This window comes from Dryobates pubescens, chromosome 1, assembly GCF_014839835.1.
Source record: "Dryobates pubescens isolate bDryPub1 chromosome 1, bDryPub1.pri, whole genome shotgun sequence".
Classification (NCBI taxonomy): Eukaryota; Metazoa; Chordata; class Aves; order Piciformes; family Picidae; genus Dryobates; species Dryobates pubescens.
Window position 1 is genome coordinate 26,937,893 of NC_071612.1, and position 15,728 is coordinate 26,953,620.

General features: G+C 52.6%; 1 protein-coding gene across 3 annotated transcripts in view; it reads left to right on the plus strand.

Moving 5' to 3' along the window:
- CRACD (capping protein inhibiting regulator of actin dynamics) overlaps positions 1 to 15,728 on the plus strand; it is a 112,891-nt gene that overhangs the window by 63,463 nt on the left and 33,700 nt on the right. For all 3 annotated transcript variants that reach the window (XM_054163155.1, XM_054163138.1, XM_054163144.1), the window contains exon 4: positions 13,743 to 13,914. In XM_054163155.1, the coding sequence (XP_054019130.1) occupies positions 13,743 to 13,914 (172 nt within the window). The remainder of the gene's footprint in view (positions 1 to 13,742; positions 13,915 to 15,728) is intronic.

Here is a 15,728-nt window from a genome sequence, read left to right on the forward strand (position 1 = left end):
TGTGTGTGAAGTGGAGTCCAAAATGCAAGCCAAAGAGGCTTTTCTGGTTTATGTTTTTGCAGGCAGTTCCCTGTGGCATCACTGGGAGCCGTCTGCACTGTGGGAAACTTGCCTTCCCCTGTTTGTGCTGTGCTTTGCCTGTCCCTTTTGGAGCAGTCTGATGACAGTTTAAAACGTGTGGATTTCAGTTCTGAGGTCAATAGGAAAGTGCCTGCTCGTTTGGGGTGATCTGGAGTCCAACACGTTGCTGTTTTCAAAGCCTCCTACTGCAGCTCCAGTTTCAGGAGGTTTTCCTAAGTCAGTTCTCAAACTGTCTTTGGGTTGCACTGATGCCAACTTGTGTCATAGTTTTTATGTCTTGCATTGGGTTTACAGAGCTGGTTTGACCAATTCAAAATGTATTTGAGTTTAAATGATGCGAATGGACTGAAGCAGTGTGGGTTTGTACCTCTGTGTAAACATCAAGCATGCTCTCAAGCAGTGGTGCTGGATTCATGTGGTGTCCTGTTTGCTTCTTTGTTGGGGGGTTGGTTGGGTGGGGGTGGAAGAGGAGGGCCTGGATGAAGTGTTTGCAATAGACAGGACTTGCTTTCAACATGAAATGATGGTTGACATCTTAACGTGGCCAAGGCTCTAGTCTGTTTTCAGGTTTCCTGATCCTGCCTCTCCCAGCTCACAAGTAAACTCTGGCTCTGTTCCCCCTGGACTGCGCCGTGCTCCGCATGAGCTTGCTGCTGGGAAGGCATTCAGAGGGGAAAGGCTCCAAGCAGATTCACTAAGTGCCCTTCAGAACGAGGTGTGAAGCCCCCCAGGTCAAGGTCAGGTCAAATGCTATCCCGGGATAAGAAAGGAGAAAGGAAGTGATGTAGAACAGCCTTAGTTCTGCCCAGGTTACTGAACGGGCTCTACCCGTGGGTGTGAGGGATGGGAGCAGTAAGAAGCCTGACTTTGCAAGCCCTGCTGAGGAATTCACGTAGGAAGAAGAGACACAAGAGTTTGGAATACCTGGCTAGCTCTCTGCTGTCATCTGTTAATAATTCACACAGCCCTTTCATTTGTGTGTGCCTGGGAAAAACAGAGTAGGCTGGAGGTATAAAGAAGCTCTTAACTTGCTGTGTGAAGCACTGGGAGCACAGTGTGGCCATTCAGAACAAAGAAAAGAATTTACTTGGGTGAAGTTTTCAGGCTGCTGTCGTTTGCTTTTCGTAGGCAGCTTCGGCAGTGGCACTGTGGGAAGGAGGCTGGTTTATTTTCATGTGGCTTTTACACTTGGGGTAGCTGTTAGCAGTTACAAGTCATAACTCAGCTGCAAATTCCAGACCCAGATTTTCCCAGGCTTTGGTGCCTGCTTTTGCAGAAAACCATTTGCTGGACAATGACCACAGAACAAAATGGTTCACCACTGCCTTACCTGTCACTGGGGCTTGTGGCTGACCACTGCTTAGCTCTGCTGTAAAGTCCTGGGGATCCCTGGCAGCCAGCTGGGGGGGAAGAGCCTGAGCAATGTTGTGTGAACCTTTGCTGCTCCGTGGCTGCTCTGTCCATGGCTGCTGCCTCCAACAGAAGAAAGCCAGACTGGCTGGAATGGATTTGATTTCTCTGAAGGCACTCCTGTTCCATGTAGAAAGGGAGAGAAAACAAGCAGTTTGCCAACCTTCTAGCTGAGGGGAGTGAGGGTAATTTTTCCATGCCTTCATCCAGCACATCTCAGAACTTTATTTCCCCTCTGTTTTCAGTCCCTTTTCTATCCTTCTCATCCACAGCAAACTTCCTCTCCCAAAATGGCCAAAGAGCAAATTTGGAATCTCTTATGCTATTAAATCCTTGCTGGCAATACCTTGCTTGGGATATTTGTTTGTGCATGCAGTGTAGGTAAGTCTGACTTCCCTTACATCTGCACAAGGAGTACCAGAGCTGAACTCTCTAGAGTGCCAGCACGAGCACAGGTGCTGTGTGTATGCAGAGTTACTCTAGAGAGGACAGCAATGCTTTATATCACAGGCTCACAGGATGGTAGGGGTTGGAAGAGACCCAAAGAGATCATGGAGTCCAAGCCCCCTGCCAGAGCAGCACCACAGAATCCAGCACCGGAACACATCCAGATGGGGCTGGAAAGGCTCCAGAGAAGGAGACTCCACAACCTCTCTGGGCAGCCTGCTCCAGGGCTCTGGGACCCTCACAGGGAAGAAGTTCCTCCTCATGTTGAGGTGGAACCTCCTGTGCTGGAGTTTATATCCATTGCCCCTTGTCCTATCCCAGGGTGCAGCTGAGCAGAGCCTGTCCCCTCCCTCCTGACCCCCAGCCCTCAGATATTGATAGACATTGATCAGAACCCTCTCAGTCTTCTCCTCTCCAGACTGAACAGCCCCAGGGCTCTCAGTCTCTTCTCACAGGGCAAGTGCTCCAATTCCTTAATCATCCTGGTAGCCCTCCCTTGGACTCTCTCCAGCAGATCCCTGTCCCTCTTGAACTGGGGAGCCCAGAGCTCGATGCAATACTCCAGCTGAGGTCTCACCAGGGCAGGACCTGCCTGGCTCTGCTGGCCACACTCCTATATAGATGGGCCAGGAAGGTGGCCAGCTTGTGTGTGGAGCTGGGCACTGATAGCCCAGCAGAAGATTTCTTTCAGAGCAGCTGGAATGTGTGGTCTGCCTGCCTGTCCCCCTGGGTCAGCACTGCATTGCTACTCCTCTGCTGGCTGCTGTGGGAAGGGTGGCACTCAGCTGGGTGGAATTCCTGTCTGCACCAACCTTGCCCTGCCTGCATTCGTTTTCCCTAATCACTAAACAACTTCCACTTAATGAGCTGCAATTAATCAGTACCTTTTGCTTTGCTGCCCATGCAAAGTGATGCTTTCAGGGAAATACTTCAGGAACTAATTACAGGTCTCAATCCAGCATATCTGAGAGACTTCTGTCCTCTACTTTACTGGTTCTTATTAACTAATTGAGATTAGAATCTTGTCTCATTACTCCAAAGATGCAATCTCTTTATGTTCTTCTTCTTCTCCCACGGCAGGCTGCCTGTAATTCTGGCTGGGGAATGCTGCTTGCCTCGGTGACGTGGCCTCTGCAGCCTCCAGAGCACAGCACTGCTCCCCTTGTGCAACACAGACAGCCTGGAGCAGGGGTGACCAGCTGCTCTGTTGGCCCCAACTGAAGCTCTCTGCTCAGGTGCTGGAGGTTAATAAGAGGCTGAATCTGCAGAGGGTGCATGGGGAGTCCTGAAGAACAGGTACAAACAGACCTGACCAGTCTGATGGCATGGTGCAGGAGGGCAGGGCAGAGAGACAAAGCCATTCCCAGGGAGATCAGGTCCTCACCACTCACCAGCTCTGCTGCAGAGCCCAGCAAGGCAGCTCTGGCAGGGAGGTTGGAGTAGAATCATAGAACTGTCAGGGTCGGAAGGGACCTCAAGGATCACCTAGTCCCACCCCACCTGCCATGGGCAGGGACACCTCACACCACAGCAGGTTGCTCACAGACACATCCAGCCTGGCTGCAAAAACCTCCAGGCATGAGGCTGCCACCACCTCCCTGGGCAACCTGTGCCAGTCTCTCACCACCCTCCTGGGGAAGAACTTCTTCCTCACATCCAATCTGACTCTATCTACTTCTAGTTTTGTTCCATTCACCCTTGGTCCTATCACTAACAAGTCCCTCCCCAGTTTTCTCATAGCCCCCTTTGGATACTGGAAGGCCACAATAAGATCTCCATAGATGATCTCTGAGGCCCCTCCCAACCTGAGCCATTCTAGGATTCTGTGACTCTATGACAAAGTGATGGGGCTGGGTCCTCCTGGCCAGCTTTATGTGTAGAACTCTGTCTGACCTTTCCAATGTATTTTTACTGCACAGACCATTCTTGGTAGATTTCCTTGTGATCCATGGAGCTGCTCTAGCTCCACAAGAATGTTGGTAGTTTCCAACAAAAGCCCCAACAGTCAGACATCCATTGTGACTGGGCAGTAAGTTAGTTCCCCAAATGAAGATCTGACTCTCCTCATTGTGTCTGACATACTTAAAGCATTTCTATCACTTCCTCTGAGTTCACAGGCTCACAGGATGCTAGGGGTTGGAAAGGACCTCAGGAGATCATCCAGTCCACCCCCCCGCCAGAGCAGGACCAGAGAACCCAGCACAGGTCACACAGGAACACAGCCAGATGGGGCTGGAAAGGCTCCAGAGAAGGAGGCTCCACAACCTCTCTGGGCAGCCTGCTCCAGGGCTCTGGGACCCTCACAGGGAAGAAGTTCCTCCTCCTGTTGAGGTGGAACCTCCTGTGCTGCAGTTTCTATCCATTGCCCCTTGTCCCACCCCAGGGTGCAGCTGAGCAGAGCCTGTCCCTTCCCTCCTGACCCCCAGCCCTCAGCTATTGATAGACATTTATGTTTGCCACAGAAGTGCAGCAAACCAAAACTGCAAAAATGAAGGAAGGAATCACTTGAATCTGCCAGCAGCCACAGTGAATCCAAAGACCCCATTTCCACCTGCTGTTTTCCTTCCTGGCTTGGTGGTGCTTGCTCTGAGCAGTGACACTGCTTTGAAAGTGCTCCATCCATGGCTGGTTCCCGTGCCTGCAGCTGCTGTGTGTCACAGGATGCTCTGCTGGCTGCAGTTTGTGCTAGGCTGCAAAGGCAGAAATCCTGCCCCTGGTTTTGCACCAGGGCAAAACATTTTATCAAGCCAGGGTGACCTTGTGGGACATTCAAGAAGGACTTTGCTCTGTGTCCCAGGGCCTCGGCAGTCTGTTCTTTCCTTTGTAAAAGGAGGGGGGGACTGATCCAAACATCTATTGGCTGCACCTTCTTGCTCTCAGCCTTGATTGATTGGCACCTAGTGATTGGTGATCACCTAATGGGCAGCTGGCTCTCCACCCTGAGCAGTTCCAGGCTTTCCTCTCCTTACAGTGACATTTACTGCTGGGGTTTGGGGGTTGGTTTTTTGCTAGCTGCACCACGGTGCTGCCTTGCACTTATCCTGTGCTCTGGTGGTGTGCCCAGGTCTCTCTTCTCACCCATTTCTAGCTGATCAGGGCCCAGTCAGAAGAATGTCTCAGCAGAATGCCCTAAGCAAATGAGTTTGTGCATCACACCTCAGCACTGCCTCTCATTTGTGTTACCCCTAGTCCTGCAGCCAGCCATGGCTCTGACTCTCCTTTGAGTTCAGGATTCTTGTCAGCTTTGTCAGATCCGCTGATGGCAGCAGCATGCTGGTAGCACTTCTGCCTTGCCACTGAAGAGCTTTGGTCTGGGAGTTTCATGGGCATTGCCGTTTTCTCTGCTGAGGCAGTGATTCCTGGGAGGGTTAAATGCTCCTTCTCTCATGGGTGAAAACACGGGAAGTGGTATGACCCAAAAGCATGGCTAGGTGCAATACAGGACTTGTTCTAGGGGCTAGAGGGACAGAAAAAGCAGTTGTTGTGACATAATCTCATGGAAGATCTTGGTCTCAGTGATCTGAGTGTAGGCTGCCAGTCTGTCAGCAGCTTGTCCAGCCTTGCACCAGCAGCGGGGCAGCTCCAGTCTGGTCCAGTTCTATGGGCTTTGGGCCACTCTGCAGTGGGACCTCAGGCAAGTCCCTTGCAGTGGTTAGCTAGCAGCTCAGTTTTCACATGCTGTCATGCAGGAATTGTCTCATGGAGGAAATGATTCTGCTGAGGGAATCCCATGTTGGCAGGTTTTGTCTCTGGGAAGGAAATAACCGAGCCAACATCCCTCTGCTGCACTGACTTCAGGTGTTTAGTGCAGATCTGGAAGCCTCAGATAAACCCCAGCACACCAAAAGCTTCTTCCACCATTAATAACTTGAGTTAATAAGTCTTGTCCTAGTAAAATAAAAGGTTCTGCCTGCTGCTACATAATAGATGAATGTTTTGGTGGTGAATCAGAAGCTATTGCAGTCTCTCTCTAAACGTCCTGCACGCATCACCGAGCCCAGAGCTATTAAAAGCAGCTTTTATCTTATCCCATATGCTCTGCAGTGCAGCCCAGCTCCTCAGGAACATTTGTCTCATCTCCTTAGCCCCTTTGCAAATGTCTTTATGTGTATGAGCTCTGCTAGCTGCTGTCACTGTGCTCAGTCTGTGTGTCCCAGGTGTCAGAGTCCCAGGCCAGCCGTGGTCTGCAGGCAGCAGCAGCTCTGGGTCAGCCAGGGGAGCTGCCCCAAGGTGGCTCACAGCTCTATCCCATAAATGTCATGCCCAGCACAAAGGGGAGCCTCCTGGCTGCACCACTCCTGACCCTGCTTCTCTTCCTTCTGCTGCTCCAGGGTTCTGCCTTCCTGGCTACTGATTCATAGGATGGGTTAGATTGGAAGGGACTTTGATGATCTTCTAGTTCCAACCTCTCCTGCCACAGGCAGGGACCTCTTCCACTAGACCAAGGTGCTCAAGACCTCATCCAACCTGGCCTTGAACATCTCCGGGGAGGGGGCATCCACAACCTCCCTTGGCTCTGGTGGTTCTGCCTACTGCCATCCAAACACTTAAAAACTGCTCTTTGTTCCTATTTTGCTGCCTTCCTTGCTGCCAAAGACCCCTGTGCCAATCCTCACGCAGCAGAGGTAAAGTCTCTGTGCCTCCAAGTGAGTTAAATAAAGTTTTCCTTCCCTTACTGCTTCCTGGTGTCAAGAGAAGTGTTGAAATGGCTCTTCCCCTGCTCTGGCTGATAAGCTGCATGATATGGGTTTGAACATTAATAGGCTGTTCTGCTGATTCACCCACGTTTCCCAGCAGCTGACTGCCTCAGCTCCATGGAAGTTCTGGGGAAGGCAGAGTCCTGGGGAGGAAGCCAAAGCCCCAAATGGACTTCAGGGAAGTGCTCTTTGCTCCTGCAGGTGGCAAGGCAGAAGGGAGGTTTCTGCAGGGCGAGATGGGTCCCTGCTGTGTTATGGCTACCCGAGGCAGCAGGAGGTTTGGATCAGGTAATCCAAGAGGGCCTCATCTTCTCAGTGGGGCAAGGTTTGCAAGCAATAGGATCTCTCATAAGGTCACCTGATAGTGTTGGAAGAGCAGGCAAGCACTGCCAGGCTGTTTCCCCTCTGCTGTGCCACGGTGCCTCACCAGGCTCTTGTGGCTGTGCCAATTTGTTTCCTTTGATCTCTCTCAATCTTGTTTCCCTGCAATGTTTCCCAGGTATTGATTTCACCTCTGGCCATATTATCTCATCTTATCTCTGCCAGCATGGGACTGTGGCACACTGTCCCCTGCACAGGTGTGCTGTGCTATCACTCAGTCTCACTTAGCTGAAGCCCTTGCTGGGAAGTTAGGTTATTGGATTTGAGTGCCAATCTTTTTACATTGATCTTTATTCCCTTGGGGGTTATCCTAAATGTTTCCTCAGGCTCTTGGGTGTCTGCCTGCTTTCTATATCTGGGCTGTATCCACCTACCAACCCCCATCTTGCTTTTTATCCCTCTATAGAAGGCAAGGGGTGAGGACAGGTCATGAAGGCAGAAAATGTCCCCAAAGCAACTTTCCCTATGGAATCTGGAGAACTGCAATAGGTCCTGGAGCTCATTTCTGGTTTAAAACATGGGATCGTGGTGAAGCAGAACAGAGGCTCTCCTCCTCCTCTCCCTTGCTCCCAGACTATTTGTTTCTCTTTCCTGGAGGAGTGGAGACACCTCTCCAGGGAATGCTGCGCCCAGCTCTGAATGCAGATGTATCAGCACTAGGGAGCAGCTCTGAGTGCCCACAGAAATGGATGTACTGAGCCAGGGGGTGGGTAGGGAAGCTGGAGTCCAGTGCTGGTGTGCACAGGGAAGCTCTGTGCCCTGTGAGAGCAGGGTGGGCAAGGCAGAGGCAGGGCAGCTTTTGCAGTGGGCACCTGAAAAGCAAAGATGTTTTTGCAGATGCATGGCCAGCCCAGGGCCCAATGGGGCAGTGCTTATCACAGGCTGGTGGGGGTTGGAAAGGACCTCCAGAGGGCATGCAGTCCAACCCCCCTGCCCAGGGGGGCACAGATCACCCAGGGCACAGAGAACACATCCAGGTAGGGTTGGAAAGTCTCCAGAGCAGGAGACTCCACAACCTCTCTGGGCAGCCTGCTCCAGGCTCTGCCACCCTCACAGGGACAAACTTTCCCTTCTGTTCCCCTGCCACCTCCTCTGCTCCAGCTTGCCCCCAGTGCCCCTTGTGCTGTGCTTGGCCATCCCTGAGCAGAGCCTGGCTCCAGCCCTGCACATCTTGATCCCCAGCAATAAGGGCAGCCCTCAGGCTCCTCTGCTCCCAGCTGAAGAGCCCCCAGCACCACAGCAAGGATGGAAAGCTGCTAGCAACCAACACCTTGCTGTAGCTTTAGGTGTCTCTTCTGAGTTTGTGTGAGACTTTCTGTTTCTCCTGCTTTGCCTGCCAAGGATTTTTCAGGTGCTTCCAGTGGTGTTGATGTCTCCTCTGCCCATCCAGTGGCCTAGCCTCAGCCCTGCCTTGTGCCTGGGACACATTGCTTGCTCTCTAGTAATTTCCATCCCTTCTCTCTGAGGGTGCTGGTTAAACCTGCACCTGACTGTGCTAGTCCTGGGGGCCCTGTGCAGTTTTTGAAAGGCAGTCCCACCCTAGGAATCCCAGGGGATTTGGGTGGCATTTGGGCAGTTTGACTGCAAACTGTCTTGTGGGGATTTGTCAGCTGGTGCCTTGCTGAGGCTTTGTCAGCAGGAGTGCAAAGGTTCTGCCTGGCTTCCTGGCAGTGTAGCCCATGGCAGTGCCCTTCCTCTTCCCTGGCCAGCACCCTAGAGTGAGTGCAAGAGGAGCAGCTGCTCCTGTTGGTCTCCCCTCTTGTCCCTGGGAGTGGAGGCACTACATGCTGCCTCAGTGGTGCTTACTGCTCTCACTTGAGCTCTGCTAGGCACTGCATGGCTGTGTGCAGCTGACAACTGATCTGGCAGGTTAAAGATCAGAATAATCTGCTCTGCTGCTCTCCTGGAATGAGCTGAGCTGGGAGTGCTTCCCATATGTGCTGTCTTACTCCAGCTGCTGTAGCCAGCCTGGTGTATCAGTTTCTGTGGTTCAGAACTGATTTGCTGGTAGCTGGTTGCAGTGATGTGAACAAGAGGGACCTGCCAAACAGGCAGGAGAGGAGGCTCACTTGCTGATCTGCCCTATTCTCCTGGGGCTGGTCTGTAGGATTCCCATCCAGGTGGCTGAGGAGGGAAGCAAGCTGTCTGTGTAAGCAGCCTTGTTTGCTGGATGTCTCAGCAGCTGTCCTTGTCAGCAGCTTTGCATGCCCCAACCTTCAGCCTTTCCTAGCCCTTTGTTTTCTGTCAGCATCTAGGAAGGGTAAGTGAAGTCTGAGCTCCAGCACTGGAGGCTCAGAAGGATTTTGTGCAGGGCACTCTGCTGCATTGCTGATGTCTGGGTTCATTGCTGCTGAGCTGTTACAGGAAGCATTTTACCTCGTGGGTGATGCCATCCCACATCTTCCTCCATAAGAACCTGTGACAAGTCTACACAAACAGACTGTGCCTTAGTGGTCAGACAGTGCCTCCTCACAAACCTGGGGCACTGGCTGCTGCTCCTGCCTGTCCTGGCAGATCACAGGATGTTAGGGGCTGGAAAGGACCCAAAGGGATCATCCAGTCCAATCATCCCTGCCAGAGCAGGACCATAGAATCCAGCACAGGGCACACAGGAGCACATCCAGATGGGGCTGGAAAGGCTCCAGAGAAGGAGACTCCACAACCTCTCTGGGCAGCCTGCTCCAGGGCTCTGGGACCCTCACAGGGAAGAAGTTCCTCCTCATGTTGAGGTAGAACTTCCTGTGCTGGAGTATCCATCCCTTGCCCCTTGTCCTATTATCCCAGGGTGCAGCTGAGCAGAGCCTGTCCCTTCCCTCCTGACCCCCAGCCCTCAGCTATTGATAGACATTGATCAGATCCCTCTCAGCCTTCTCCTCTCCAGACTGCACAGCCCCAGGGCTCTCAGCCTCTCCTCCCCAGGCACTGCTGCAGTCCCTTCAGCAGCCTTGGAGCCCTTCTTGGACTCTCTCCAGCAGATCCCTGTCCCTTCTGAACTGGGGAGCCCAGAACTGGATGCAATATTCCAGGTGAGGTCTCAGCAGGGCAGAGCAGAGGGGGAGGAGAACCTCCCTGGCTCTGCTGGACACAGTCCTCTGAATGTCCCCCAGGACCCCATTGGCCCTCTTAGCCTCCAGGGCACATTGCTGTCGATGCAGAACTTGCTGCCCAGGATGGGGAGCAGGGAGTGCAGCCTGTGCAGGGAGGAAGGGTGCTCATGGATTGTGCTGGGAGTCATGAAGCCTCATTTGAAGAGTTTCCCTTCAGAACTGTGACACCTGTGGTGATGGGCTGTGGAGGGGGACAGCAGCTGAAGGGCATGCTGAATCACCTGAAGAGAAGCAGGTCTTGGCTGAAGATAGCCATGGTGGCTTCCACCCATCTCAGTGGAACAAAAGCTGTGCTGGCCTGTCTCATTCACTCAGCACCCAGACTCACAGGTGGTGAGTTGGTGCTGTGGGCTGAGAGCTGATGAGGTAATTCACAGTTACAGCTGAAGACCTCCCAGAGAGGAGGGCACAAGGGCAGTGTGGGTGAATGACACAATGCTTTTTAAAGCACTGTGGGCTGGCTGGTATAGATATGTTCTCTCCTGTGTGCTCTACCATTGGAATGAGGAGCTTTGGATGGATGCTTCCTCTCCTGTGTGCTGTGCCACTGGAGTGAGGAGGTTTGGATGGATGCTTCCTCTCCTGTGTGCTCTACCATTGGAGTGAGGAGGTTTGGATGGATGCTTCCTCTCCTGTGTGCTCTGCCATTGGAGTGAGGAGGTTTGGATGGATGCTTCCTCTCCTGTGTGCTCTGCCATTGGAGTGAGGAGGTTTGGATGGATGCTTCCTCTCCTGTGTGCTCTACCATTGGAGTGAGAAGCTTTGGATGGATGCTTCCTCTCCTGTGTGCTGTGCCACTGGAGTGAGGAGGTTTGGATGGATGCTTCCTCTCCTGTGTGCTCTACCATTGGAGTGAGGAGGTTTGGATGGATGCTTCCTCTCCTGTGTGCTCTACCATTGGAGTGAGGAGGTTTGGATGGATGCTTCCTCTCCTGTGTGCTCTGCCAGTGGAGTGAGGAGGTTTGGGTGGATGCTTCCTCTCCTGTGTGCTCTGCCATTGGAGTGAGGAGGTTTGGATGGATGCTTCCTCTCCTGTGTGCTCTGCCATTGGAGTGAGGAGGTTTGGATGGATGCTTCCTCTCCTGTGTGCTCTACCATTGGAGTGAGGAGGTTTGGATGGATGCTTCCTCTCCTGTGTGCTCTACCATTGGAGTGAGGAGGTTTGGATGGATGCTTCCTCTCCTGTGTGCTCTGCCATTGGAGTGAGGATGTTTGGATGGATGCTTCCTCTCCTGTGTGCTCTGCCATTGGAGTGAGAAGCTTTGGATGGATGCTTCCTCTCCTGTGTGCTCTACCGTTGGAGTGAGGAGGTTTGGATGGATGCTTCCTCTCCTGTGTGCTCTGCCATTGGAGTGAGGAGGTTTGGATGGATGCTTCCTCTCCTGTGTGCTCTGCCAGTGGAGTGAGGAGGTTTGGGTGGATGCTTCCTCTCCTGTGTGCTCTGCCAGTCGAGTGAGGAGTTTGGGGAGTATGTGAAGGATTGGGACTGCTGTGGCTCAGCCTCCATGCCTGCCTGCCTGTTGGGGGCTCCTTACAGGAATACACTTCTCCAAAGTGAGAACTGAGCAGCCAACAATTGGTCTGGCTGGAGGTGTGAGTGGGTCAGCTGATGGTCAGCAGACCTAGGGCGCAGGGAGAGTAAAACTCCATAGCCCTTGGGGTTTTTTCTGTGCTGGTAAAATTGCTGCTTCAGGGGTTGCTCTTCCTATCTGCTTGTGGTGGATCAGTCGCCCTGGATTGAAAAATCCTCATGCCCAACCTGAAATTGAGGTTCATCATTCAGGTTTTTGTCTTTGTGCTGCTTCTGGGATGGATAAATGTTGTGTATTTCAACCACCCAAGGAGAAGAATGCTACCTGTGTAAGCTCCATGGGCATCTGTACAGCGAGTGCAGAGTTGCTGTCTGGTTTGTCCTTGACTTTATCATTTCAGTCTAGAGTTCCTACCTCATCCCTTATCTGGTACAGGAAGGCACAGGCAAAGTGGCTTTCTTGTTCTTTGCCTGACTTTGATCCCACCTGTGTTCAGCTGGGGCTTGCTGCATTGATGCTAGTTTGGAAGCCCCTTGTCCCTGGCAGCAGGCTGCTGGCAGTGTGCTCATGCAGGTTTTCTCTCTACAGAGACCCTGCTGGTGTGTCTCCAGGGACTACCAAGGGCTGCTACCAGCTGTGGCTTTGCCATACCAGCTGTAGGAGAGTGTAAAACCTGATGTGGTATCACTGAACATTAGGGCTTGGAAGGGACCTCCAGAGATCACCCAGTCCAACCCCCCCTGCCAGAGCAGCATCACTCAGGGCAGGTCACCCAGAACACATCCAGGTGCGTTTGGAAAGGCTCCAGAGCAGGAGACTCCACAGCCTCTCTGGGCAGCCTGCTCCAGGGCTCTGCCACCCTCACAGGGAAAAGTTTTCCCCTCTGTTCCTGTGGCACCTCCATTGCTCCAGCTTGCATTGAAGGCTGCTGGTGTACCAGGGAAGATTTTCCACATTTCCTGGTCAAATGTTCCCAGGAGGACCTCTGTGTGTGTTTTGCAGTTGAACTGCTGCTTTCTGCTGAGCAACAGCTCATGGGGAAAAGCACAGGGTGCTCCTCCCTGTGCACACAGCCTGGGAGGAAAGCACAGGTAAGGCTTTAAATAGCTTATGGAAACGTTTGTCAGCAGTACAGCACAATGCTGCTCAAACTGGATTATGACAGGAGGCTAAAGGTCTTTAAAAGCTCCACTGGCTGGTTTTCAGGAGATTTAATGCAAAATTAAGTAGAGGCATAAAGAAATGGAGCTCTTGGACAGTTAGGATGTGTTAGAAGTTCTTTGGTGCATCCCAGCCCCAAGCAACGAACCCCTTCTGGGCAGTGGTTAACAAGAAGCCCTTGTTGATAGGTGTGGGGAAAGTAGTTGGAAGCTGCTCTCATTTTCCTCAGTCCTTGGTAGGCAATACAAAGTTACTTTGTGTTCCTGTCTTTTGTGTCTGCTTTGTCTTTTTGCTGTGCTGCTGCTTTGCTTTCTTTTAGGGTGGAGCTTTGACAATGTAAGCACCTCAAGGAAGAAAAGCTTGGTCAAATCCTGCCCCCAGTTACTTGAGGAGTAAACCACAAAAAGGCAGGAAAGCTTCCTGACTTTGCTGATCTAAAGCTGGATGCTTATGGAAGTGACCCTGGAGCAGACCAACAGAACTTTATCCTGCCCCATCCCAAATTGGCTTGTCCAGTTATGAGGCTATGTCAGTAAAGTACAGCTGGCTATTGCCAGCTGCTGCTCCTAATTCCACCTGCCAAAGGGGAGAGACCAAAGCAGCGCTCCTCTCTCGGTGAGGAGGTGCAAAGCCTTGGAAAATGAGCCTCGGCATCCTGCTCTGGCTCTGCAGCGTTGCCCCTCGAAAGTGTCTGGCTGCACCGACACCTCCAAGCAGCCCTTTAAGCCCCAGAGCAGATGTCTGAAGGCTCCTACCTTCGCCTTGTCAACAGGATGCGTCAACAGCCAGCCTCAGCCCTGCATTTACATGGCAAGCGCCAGGCTGCTGCGGGCTGCTGACTTGCTCTTTGACCTCATTCCTCCTTTGAACCTGCTGCCGAGCTGCGTCCCTCAGCCCTCTGCCTCTTTTTGTCTTCTCCTCTGCAGACAAGAAAAAAGCTGGCAAGTTCCAGCCTTTCAAGAAGCTCTTTGGCAGGAGGAAGAAAAGGGAGCCGGTGTCAGCCTGCGAGGAGAGCAAGCTGAAGCCCAGCCACTCCTTCGGCAACATCTGCACCAGCAGCTCCTCCTCCTCCGATGAGGAGCCCAGCGGTGGTCTGAGGTGAGTGCCCGGGGGGGCTGCTGCCAGCCCCTGCCAACGGAAGGCTTTTTCCCCCTGTCTTTGACAGGGTTCCGTTTCAATCCTCCCCCTGCTGAGCGGCAGCGAGTCTAGCCTGCTCTGTGCGAAGGGTGCGCATCGCTGCCTCTCCTCTGGAGGCGACTCCTGCTGCGCTGGACCCTGGCAGCTTGCTTCTTGCATGTGTGACTTTACTGGGTGCGTGGAGCTGGTCCACACACACACAAAAGAAAGCCCAGGGTGAAGCAGGAATGGATTTGAACCTAGCTGTGTGATTTAACACAGCTCCGTGGTGAGCACCTGAGCAGAGGCATTCCATGGCATCCCTGGGTTTAAAACTGGGAAAAGGGAAACTTGGACTGGCTGCTAGGGTACTTTACTGCCTGGTCTTCCAGGCAGGGTGGTATCTCTGGCCCAGGACAGACACATCCTCTTTCAGGCTATCCCATAGTGTCTTTGCATTGCAGTTGAGGTCATCAAGCAGGCTGCTCTTTATTCTGATCTGCTTTGAGGGCAGAGGGGAGAGAGGCACCTGGAAATCAGCTCAAATTCCAGTGACAAGAAAGGATGAGAGAAGGACATTGGGAGACTCTTCTGCAGAAACAGGAGGAGGAAAGCTCAACACAGTTGAACTGGTTAGCAACCTCTCAACTAGGAGTAAAACAGGATGGGGAAAGGAGATGGGGGAGAGATGAGGGGGAAAAAAAAACAACCCAAGCAGCAAGCAAACCAGAAGCACAAACTAGGAATACTTCATTCACTTTCCATCTGAAAGTCTCAGAGAGGTTAACTGATCCCTGCTCAAAGCCTGGTTTGGGGGGGCAAAACCCCAGGCCTGTTTCTATTGGGGAGTGTGAATACCTGAAAGTAATGGGCCTGAGAGGATCTAAAAACCATCCCAAATGGCTCTGCTCAAGAAAAGGTGCATGAGGTGTGCACCAGAACCAGCACCCTGCACAGCACTTGAAGCAGGACAAGCTCAGAGCTGTGAAAATTGACTTCCAAAAACCTCAGTTTTAAGCTTCTGGGTTTTTTTCATTCCATTCTGTGAAATTCTGGGGTTCCAGGCTTCCCAATGCAGTCTTGGACACCACTTTTTGCTAGTCCCAGCTCTTCACAGCTGAGCATAGCCACACAGTAGGTGGAAAAGTAGCTGACTGCTGTTGCATTACTGTGTGCCTGACAGTGAGCAGCTGGGGAAGTTGCAGAGAGGATTCTGTACCTGTAATCTCTGCTGAGACTAATCCTGCCTCCAGTTTTTGTGTCCCCAGCAGAAGGAAGACACAGAGCTGCTGGAGTGAGGCCAGAGGAGGCCACAAAGATGCTCCAAGGGCTGGAGCAGCTCTGCTGTGAGCACAGGCTGAGGGAGCTGGGGCTGTGCAGCCTGGAGAGGAAAAGACTCTGGGGGGGACCTCAGAGCTGCCTGCCAGGACCTGAAGGGATCCTGCAGGAAGGCTACAGAGGGACTTCTCCTCAGGGTGTCTGCAGACAGGCCAGGGGGGAATGGTTTGAAGCTGAGGCAGGGCAGGGTTAGAGTGGAGCTGAGGAAGTTCCTCAGTAGGAGGGTGGTGAGACTGGCACAGGCTGCCCAGGGACGTTGCCTCCTCCATGGGGGTGTTTCAGGCCAGGCTGGATGTGGCCTTGAGCAGCTGAGTGTAGCTGAGAGGTGTCCCTGGACATGGTGGGAAAGTTGGAGGAGATGATCTCAGAAGTCACTTCCAGCCTGAGCCGTTCCAGGATTCTGTGAGGCTTTGCCTCAAGAGCAAACTCTTAAGAGCAAAAGGAAGGACATCCTCTCA